The sequence below is a fragment of the Papaver somniferum genome, chromosome 8, assembly GCF_003573695.1.
Source record: "Papaver somniferum cultivar HN1 chromosome 8, ASM357369v1, whole genome shotgun sequence".
Taxonomy (NCBI): domain Eukaryota; kingdom Viridiplantae; phylum Streptophyta; class Magnoliopsida; order Ranunculales; family Papaveraceae; genus Papaver; species Papaver somniferum.
The window spans coordinates 80,788,004-80,798,143 of record NC_039365.1 but is presented as its reverse complement, the minus strand read 5'-3'; the positions used below and the strand labels follow the sequence as shown (position 1 = coordinate 80,798,143).

At 36.0% G+C, this 10,140-nt stretch overlaps 1 protein-coding gene and 1 long non-coding RNA gene across 2 annotated transcripts; one reads left to right on the top strand and one right to left on the bottom strand.

Annotated features, from left to right (window-relative positions):
• The first annotated feature begins 248 nt into the window (after positions 1 to 248).
• LOC113301373 (mechanosensitive ion channel protein 10-like) lies at positions 249 to 3,400 on the top strand. Its single transcript, XM_026550145.1, has 6 exons — positions 249 to 1,267; positions 1,524 to 1,796; positions 1,894 to 2,017; positions 2,119 to 2,412; positions 2,575 to 2,777; positions 2,882 to 3,400. Exons 1-6 carry the CDS (start codon positions 354 to 356, stop codon positions 3,150 to 3,152), a joined length of 2,079 nt encoding a protein of 692 aa, XP_026405930.1. The 5' UTR covers positions 249 to 353; the 3' UTR covers positions 3,153 to 3,400.
• A 414-nt stretch (positions 3,401 to 3,814) lies between these two features.
• LOC113302743 lies at positions 3,815 to 9,270 on the bottom strand. The gene is made up of 2 exons (XR_003337069.1): positions 8,527 to 9,270; positions 3,815 to 4,139 (listed from the first exon to the last, which is right to left on the bottom strand). It is a non-coding gene; the product is annotated as an uncharacterized LOC113302743 (long non-coding RNA).
• Positions 9,271 to 10,140: the final 870 nt, after the last annotated feature.

Sequence of the window (10,140 nt, the reverse complement as noted above, 5' to 3'; positions counted from 1 at the left end):
TCAACTTATATTACATACATCAAACACCATTTCTTTACTTTATCTTAGATATTTCTATTATATTTTCAGTTTGACTCCAATGATTCAATTGAGGCGTGTCACCGCATCCATCTAAACGGGGATGAAATTATTTGACTTACACACAGCAATCATGTAATGCAAATTCATTCCCGGTTTAGTTTGCAATTGCATCTAAGTTTGCTGGTATAAATAAATACTTTGAAAGTTAAGTTTTGCTCCTAATATAGGTAATTGATCATAAATATCATCCACCAGAGCATGTAAAGTATTGCTGCGATAATCTCCTAGCTCAACTATTTTCTGCTCATGCTCTTCTCTTTAGGAAGAGAAAGATGCAGAATACGCAGAAGGGGAAACCCATTGCAGATCAAGTTGTTCTTCAAATGGAGCAACAAAAAACTCCAAGATATACAGCTGAAACTGATGTTTGCAGTCATCCAAATTCTCCATCCACACAGCAAACACCTAGAACTCTTAGAAGATTGAATTTCTCAAAACCCAAATCAAGATTTGCCGAAGTGAATTATCCTCACCCAACAAAATCACCAATGTATCGTGAAACCGAAGGTATAGACAGTGCCAACAATTCGTCATCAGATGATGACGACGAAAACGAAATATGGCACCGAGAACACGAAGAAGAAAGAGATCATTTTAGGAAAAATAACAAGAGATGTGGTTGGAAAATTATAGCGGAATGGATACTTTTTGTTGTTATTACAACTGCTTTAGTATGTAGTCTTACAGTTAAATCATTGAAGGACCAAACAAAATGGGGTTTAGAAACTTGGAAATGGTGTTTAATGATCATGGTAATTTTTTCGGGAAGATTATTTTCCGGTTGGGTTATCGCGATTATAGTTTTTTTCATTGAGAAAAATTTTATGTTGAGAGAAAAAGTTCTTTATTTTGTTTACGGTTTAAGCAAAAGTTTTCAAAATTGCATTTGGTTGGCGCTAGTTTTATTGTCTTGGTCATTAATGTTTAGCCCTGATGTCCAAAAGAACAATGAGATTTTTAAGAAAGTGTTTAGGGCTTTAATTGCGGTACTTGTTGGTGCTACAATCTGGTTGATCAAGACTGTTCTAGTGAAAATCTTGGCTTCCTCGTTTCACGTGGCAACTTTTTTTGATAGAATGAAAGAAAGTGTTTTCTACCATTACATTTTGGATTCTTTATCTGGTCCTGCACGAGGTGAGATTGATCAGACAGTGCCGGCCAAGCGTAAGATTTTCGGACCCTCAAGGTATCTACAACTTTTAAACTGCTTTCTGATAAGTTTATGTTTTTAGCAAAGTTGGTTTCATGTTCATATTTTTGAATTTCTGGTAATTCAGTTACCTCCGATTATTCTTACACTTATCTTTACAAAGTAGTACTTGCACAGGGTTCAAAGAGCTAAACTTTTTGTATTCCTGGAAATCTGTTTTTTGGATCTCTAATTATTAGCACACAGAAATAGCAAGGCATTGACGCTTAACATTCTTACAATATGTAATTAGGTCGATGCCAACAAATTTGAAAGATGGGGAAAAGGTGCCTGGAGGAATAGGTGGTTCAAGGAAGATAGACATTGAGAGGCTGAGGAAGCTAAGTAGGCAAAGTACTGCTTCAGCTTGGAGCGTCCGAAGGCTGGTGAACTACGTCATGTATTCTGGTCTGTCCACAATCTCAAGGACAGTCGATAATTTTGAGACTTCAGAAATCACAAGCGAATGGGAAGCAAGAGTCACAGCCCAAAGGGTTTTCAAGCACGTCGCCAAGCCTGATGCCAAGTAAATATTACATTACTATTTCCTGCTCTTGATCCTTCATCATCACCTATATATAGCAAAATGCATCTTTTGGATAAACTTGCTTGTGGTGTTGTAGGTACATACTCGAGGAGGATCTGCTTAGGTTCTTAAGAAGAGAAGATATCCGCACGATATTGCCTTTCTTTGATGGAGCTGTTGAAACTGGGCAAATCAAAAAATCTGCTTTTCGGAATTGGGTGGTAATTAAGATTATCTTTTCACATATATATTTTCTTTCTTTCTTTCTTTCTTTTGTCATCAGCAAAAAACAATACAAAGACAACTGGTTTAACATCTGCAGGTACAGGCTTACATTGAGAGAAGGGCTCTAGCTCATTCCTTGAATGACACGAAAACAGCGGTTGAGCAGCTTCACAAGTTAGCTAGTGCACTTGTGTCGGTTCTTATTGCCGTGGTCATAGTCCTTGTGATGGGGCTTGCGACATCCAAAGTCATCCTCGTGATCACATCTCAGCTACTACTTGTGGGTTTCATGTTCCAGAATACGTGCAAGACAATCTTTGAGTCTGTCGTCTTCGTCTTTGTAATGCATCCATTCGATGTAGGTGACCGGTGCAAAATCGATGGTGTCATGGTAAAATTCCTTATCCTAGAGGCAACTAACTTCCCATTGTTATATATACTAGGCGTAAAGCTGGATTACCAATTTGGCGTTTTGTTCAGTGTTTATTTACTTTTGGATTGCCAAAGTTCTCAATTAAAGAAAATCTTGACAGCAATGTTCCTAATTTGGCAGATGATAGTTGAGGAGATGAATATCTTGACAACAGTGTTCCTCAAAATTGATATGGAAAAGGTCTACTATCCGAATTCTGTTTTAAGCACAAAACCGATCAGCAATTACTATAGAAGTCCCGATATGCTTGACTATGTTGATTTCATGATAAACTCCTCCACATCTTCGGAAAAGATCAATCTTCTTAAAAAGGACATACAAACGTAAGCAACACAAAAGACATTTCTAGTTTACTCTTTTTACAAACGCATTATTTGTATCTTTTGAGTTCATGTTGTGTCAGGCCATGATCTGTTTTTTAGTGCAGATTTATAGAGAACAAACCAAAGCATTGGGCCCCTAAACACGCATTGCTGGTGAAAGAAATTTCGACTTTGAACAAGTTGGATATGAGTCTCCTTGTGACACACACACAAAACCATCAAAATTTCTTAGAGAGAAACTTACGCCGGGCTGAACTCATTCTTGAACTGAAGAAAATCTTTGAAACCTTAGGAATCAAGTATCAGCTTCTTCCACAGCAAGTTCATCTCACTCATGTTTCCACGGCTAATGGAGGGGCACCAACACAACTTTGATGTGGTTATTACTGCACTGGATGAAGTCATAATCCCCAGGTTATCATACTTTCAGGGGCTATACACTATGATAATAATTAAATGAATGTCCCCGATCTTACTTAGTCTTATGCTCCTATTTGTGTAGAAGTGTGTATGATATTGCACCTTGAGTGATCTGTGTTGCTGCAGGCAGCATATTATTTATAAGATTCCTCTACATTTCAGAGGTTGCTAAAAGATGAATGAGTGTGTACTGTGTAATAGAGATTACTAGGAAGTTGATTTGGAACTTCTCTTGGAGTCCCATATCCATATGAGATTACATGCTTTTCTTAGGACATTATACGGATAATAAATAGCTTACATAAGTTTTATAAATTATCTCATTACAGTTTGATATGTTGTTGGATTTGCATAATTGAAAAGGAAACTCTAGTGCGCATAATTATTTCTTGTTCGAACAGAGAGGAGAAAAGAACAGAGAGAGGCAAGACATGGCGTGGTCTGTGGTGAGTCAAGCCCGGAGGCAGATATGTCGACGAAGTTTTTGCAAATGCAGTTTAACTCAAAAAAAAAGAAAAAAAAATGCTCTACCGATATGACGGTTGTTTGATAACCATTATTATAATATATTATAAGCTCATAATTAATTATCTAGTCAATAGTCCTTTATCCGAGTCTGTGTTAAAAAAATTATAATATATAGTGGATTTACAGTTTTACACCACATTAAAATTTCTATCAACATACGTACTCAGTTTTAATATAGATAAAATCCCTAAGAACGAAATGACAATCTTCCAATATGGAATTGTTGAACTAGCTAATCTGGTCTCCCCCACCCCTTTATTCTGAAGAGCAATGACATGCTTTGCATCACTCCTTAAATAAATATTGCTATAACCTCTAGCTTTACCTTACTTTACAGTTTCAATTAAGGTTATGCATTCAGCTTCTTCTGGATTAAGTGCTTGGCCTGCGACTGTTCTGCATCTTTTGAACTCCCTGTTTCGTTGAGAACAACAATTCCAACACCAGAACTATTAGTATCTTTATCATGAGAAGCATCACAATATACTAAACAACAATCAAGTGGGAGATTTTCATTAGAAGGAGCCGCTTGAACTTGAACAACAATACAACTACTATTAGGTATAAATGAAGTTAGGAATTCATTGGTATCACTAATCATCTTAGATGACAGTCTGACAGTGCCTAGAGTAATAAGGGGCTTATGTTGAAAAATGTGAAAGCATCTGTCCTTCCAAATACACCACGCAGTAGTTAAAGCAGAACAACCGAGAGCATCATTAGACGAAAGATATTTGCTAATCCAATCATAAACAATAGTGGCAGAATCTTGAAGCACCATATTTCCAAAGGGCAAAGAAGCCCAAACATATTTAGAGTAAGAACAATGCAGAATGAGATGTTCAACTATTCAGCAGTATTAGTATCACACATACTACAAGTATTATCCTGATTAAGTTTGAAAAAAGACACTCTATCCTAAGTTAACAGTATCCCTTCAATGCATTTCCATAAAAACAATTGAATTTTAGACAAGGGTAGTTTTCCAAAGATTTATATATATAGGATTTGGATGAGTATTAGGATCAGCAGAAGGTAACTCACCAGCTAAAAGCTTATAAGTTGATTTAACTGTAAAGGTACCATTTTTAATGAATGGCCAAAACAATTTATCTAATCCAGACAACGGAATTCTAATATTCATTATTTTCTGACTGTTGTCTTGAGTAAAGAAGGCTTGCACTAATTCTGAGTTCCAGGTGTTAGAATGTTTATCAATCAAACTGCTCACACACAGGTTAAGATTAGGATGAGAAATGCATAAGGGAGCAGACATGTTAGGACCCATGCCAATTATTAACAAAAGCATGAATGTTTTCACCATTTCTAATTTTCCAAATAACATGATTTTTAATGATACTAAGACCATGACAAATACTTTTCCAAACCCATGAAGAATCCTTAATATCTAGATGATGCAAAGGGTGCATGGTTCTTAAAGTACTTGCATTTCAAAATTTTAAACCATAACTCATCTTCAGAATGGATAAGTAACCAAGCAGTTTTAGCTAGAAGGGATACATTAGTAAACTTTAAATTTCTAAAACCTAATCCGCCTCTCATTTTGTGAGTGCAAACTTTTCCCTATTTTTTAGGGTAAAAACCACCATTTGAACCTTTACCCTACCAGAAGTCTCGTTGGGATTGCTCCATCTTATGAATGAGGTTATTTGGGAAAAGAAAGGAATTCATATGATATGTGGGAGAAGAATTTAAGACATTATTGACCATAACAGACCTACCAGATTGGGTCAGATTCTTACCTTTCCACTTAGCCACTCCTTTCGCGAAATGATCAGCAAAAAATGAGAAGTCTCATTTTTTGATCTTTTCATGAAAAGGGGGATACCTAAGTGTTTGAGATTAGGATAAACTTTCTTAACATTAAGTGATCTAATGAAAGAGACACAATGGTACGAATGCACATTCTTACTGAAGAAGCATCCTGATTTTTGAAAATTTATCACTTTGCCTGAAATGAGACTAAAATCCTAAATGAGAAACATTAAGTTGTTAGCCTCATCATGAGTAGCATTAGTATAAGAAGCAATCGTCAGCAAAGAGGAGACGAGAGATACTAGGGGCCTCTTTACTGACTTTAAACCCATGAATGAGCTGAAATTTTCAGCATGCAACAAATATATAGAGAAAGACTCCATGCATAGAATGAACAAATAGGGAGATAACAGATCACCTTGTCATAAACCTCTACTAGGTTTGTATGCAGGACAAGGAGAACCAGTAAGAAGAACAGAAATACTAGTGGTGCTAATGCATTGATAAATAATCTCACACCAAGAGTCAGAAAAACCAAAACATTTTAGAACATCAGTAAGAAAGGACCACTCCACACGATCAAATTCTTTAGACATATCCAACTTTAGACCCATAATACCCCATTTATCCTTTTTCCTTTTCCTTTTCATGGAATGAACTAATTCTTGGCCAATAATCAAATTATTTTGGATATTCCTGTTTGGAACATAAGCAGATTGGAAGAGTGATACAATTTTGCTTAAAAGATGTGTCATCCTATTTACAATGATTGTAGAAATTATCTTATAACTAATATTGCATAATAAAATTGGCCTAATGTCAGCAGGAGTAACGGGATTGTTGAAATTTAGGTATGAGAGACAGAAATGTATGATTCATTTCTTTAAGCAAATGCTTAGAGTGGAAAAAGCTTGGAACAGTTCTGAAAATCATTTTCCATTAATTCCATGTTCTGCTTATAAAAACCTGGTGGAAACCCGTCAGGCCCTGGGGCAGACCACGAAACCATTTGTTTTTATTGTGTCTCTAACTTCTTGTAAAGTAATGGGACTCAACAATTTTTCATTGTCATCATTAGCTATACAAAGATTTATGCAATTCAGAAATTTTTACTACGAAAAGGATAAGACGTAGTACCAATTGAACTAAAATGATTAACCAAAGGTCTTCAAGTTGATTTGTATCCTTAGACCATGGGCCATTGTTCGATTTGAGAGAACTGATATGATTAAAATGCCTTCTTTTATTGACATATGTGTGATACAAGTTGGTATTTCTGTCATGCCCCTTCATGAACTCGACTCTGGAATTTTGAGCATAAAAGTCTTCTTGGATTTTTTGCGAATGCTCCAACTGTATCTCCACTGGCTTAATAGCTTCAAGGTTCTGGATAGTATTATCTTGACTATTTATAACTTGTAGTTGAGTTCCAAGAGACCTGATGACCTTATGATCAACATTACTAAAGTGTGAAATATTCCAATTTTTCAAACCAGTTTTCACATTCCTAAGTTTATTAAAAAGTTGAAAAGCATGGGATCCTCTAATGGGGATAGAAAAAGCATTTTTAATGACTGAATGTGAATATGGATCACTGTACCAACACTTAAAGTATCTATAGGGTCTTTTTCCTTGATTAGAAAGAGTGCTTGTAACCAAGATAATTGGTAAATGATATGAGCCTATAAAGTCAATATGGAAAACTTTTGAGTTGACATAATGACTCAGCCACAAACCATTTACCAGTTCCCTAGCCAATATAGCTCTAATATTGTCATCACCAGATTGTCTATTAGACCAAGTGAAACGGGAACCACAAAACCTAAATCAGGTAAATCAGAATTATCGATAATATGTTGAATGATAGGAAAATCCTCAGTAGTAGGATTAGTGAAAGTAGACCTCTCATGGGAAAACATGGTTATATTGAGATCACCAATTAAAACCCATGGGAGATTGGCTTGTTTACCAATCCTGCTAATGTAATCACATTGTTGTAACTTCTCATCATGGTATACGGAACCATAGAGAAATGTTACAAGGAATTCCGGTTTGCTACGGTCATAAGAGATTATAGCATTTATCATTTTATCTGAATTATCCACTATTTCAAGGTTGAAACCACTCTTCGACAGTAAGCATATGCCACCAGAGAGATAAACTGGGGGAAATATCCAACTGTTAGGATAGTTGAATCTTCTCAAGTACTGGCTCATTTTAGTGGAGTCATTTTTGGTCTCACATAAAAAAATCACATTAGGATTTTGACTCTTAATAAGATTATCTAAAGCAGTTCTCGTTGTAGGGTTTCCAAAGCCCTGAGAATTCCACGAAAAGATTCTCATGATGAGAATGTTTAAAAACAAACAAGAACTGCAAGTAGTAAAATTTTGACAGACAATAAAAATACATAGGTTGAGAAACTGACTAATCCACTCTAGGACCAAGCACAAACCAGAGTCCCCGGGAGAGTATTCAATAATAATAATGATATACTGTATAGCAAAGAAATCAACCCAAGTTAATAAAACAGCCAAGTCAATTAGATGCCACTCAATAGAGCAACTAAATTGATTAGAGTCAATCAAATCAAAGAACCAAATTATAAGAGTGTCCAAGTCAATCAGTTGCAGCTCAACAGAGTAACTAAATTGATTAAAATCAATCAAATCAGAAAACCAAATTAAATCAACAACCAAGACAATCAATTGCAGCTCAACAAAGCAACTTGAATGATTAAAAACAATCAATACACAAGCACCCAAATAAGAGAATCTAATCAGGATTTCAGCAGATAGTGAATTGGGGATTATAATCACACAATGATAGTTAAACAACTTATACCTAGATGTGATGTTGTAAATCGGCTAGAAAATAACAATTGATAGTGAAACCTACGTGAGCAAGATTGTAATTTTTAGACAGAATTAGGGCATGAAAATAACAGGAAATTAACATAATATGAACCCGAAAAAAAAATAGGGTTTGAAAGTTTAGGAGAAATAAAATCAAAGATTAAAAATACCTTGTTAGCCGCCCCCATGTTATTAATCAGTGCAATTTCTTCCTCAACTGCTTGATCCTTCTCAATTTCCTCCATTTTCACACCTTCCATTGGTTCCATTTGGTTGCTAGAAGCCTCAGACTGGATGCTTTTCATCTTGACATCAGAGAGTTTCAGATCGGAATGTTTGGGACGAGGATTTGATGTTTTGAGAAGAGTAGGGTTGGATTTCTTCTCGTTGATGCTGCTTTGTGAAGAATCAGAAGTTCCATTTCGAGATTTTTTGTTTTGTCTCTCCTCGGCATTATCGATTTATTCTCTTGCAATTTCTACGGATAAGGGTCCATTTTCTATATTGGCATCCAGGTTATGAGTAGGGTCACCAGGAATGTTATCAGCTGCAACTTCTCCTTCGGGGCCAGCAGCAACTTCATAATCTTCTTCTTGTTCCAGACTCCACAGTTCGTTCTCCTCTTGAGACATAAAATCCAGTTGAAGTGCAAGTTGCTCACAGGTATCATCTGAGTGGTCCATGACCCAACATTGACCACATATATGGTACAACTGCTTTTCCCAGTGATATTTAACCCAAGCTTCTCCTCCAGAAGTTGTTTTTATCGATGCACCTCTCTTAAGAGGGGATATTATGTTCATTCTGATTCTTGCTTTTACCAATCTACCAATCCTTGGTATGCATTAGGAGGATAAATTTCAATTTTTTATTCCAAGTCATGAATAATCTCATCCACCAGGGACACATTTAGATGTTCCAACTGAAGATTTCTGAACTTGACAGTCCAGTTTTGATGAAGGAACTTTGCATCTGCCAGTGGAACTATGGGGTTGTAAATATCCACAGCTAGTAAGTAATATTCGATCGTCCAAGGAGTTTCCTTAATGATCTCATCTTGTTCTTTATCCGAACTAAAATTGAAAACAAAGATATTAGAACCCATAATTTTGGTTTCCTTATTTTTTATATTTCTTCCAAGTCGCATTGATCTCTTCTAATACTTCTCTGGCTTCCAAAACTTCGGGACAAAAGATTTTACCGAGCACACTGTTAATCCAATCATCAGCAACATCATTGACCACTTGAGTAGATCCAAGAGTTCTTCTTAGAGGTTTAGCAAGCCCAATATTGACTGTCTCACACAAATCATGTAAAATGTTATCAGGTGATTTTCACATGATCATCTTTTGACTTTCGTCAAGAATAATGATGAACGTGGTTTCCAACACATATTTCGAGAAAGATATAAGCGAGTTAAACTCAGCTCGAAATATCAAATGTGTATAATGTATAGTCTATATAGCTATACGACTTTGTCTGAATAGGAGATACAATAGAATAGACTTCTAAGTGATAGATGAGTTCAAGTCTCCACATACCTTTTGTTGATGAAGTTCCACAAGCTCCCCTTAGTAGTTATTCGTCTTCAATCGATGAACGTCGTGAAGTCTAAAGCTCAACTACACATTCTATCCGAATCCGAGACGTAGCTATATGTAGACTAGATATCAAGACTTATAGTTTTGACAACTAAACTTGACAAACAAGCTTGAGATAGAAACGCTTGCGAGTTCGACCGAGCAGCGCTCTAACACTTACACTCCTATTCACCACCACCCTTT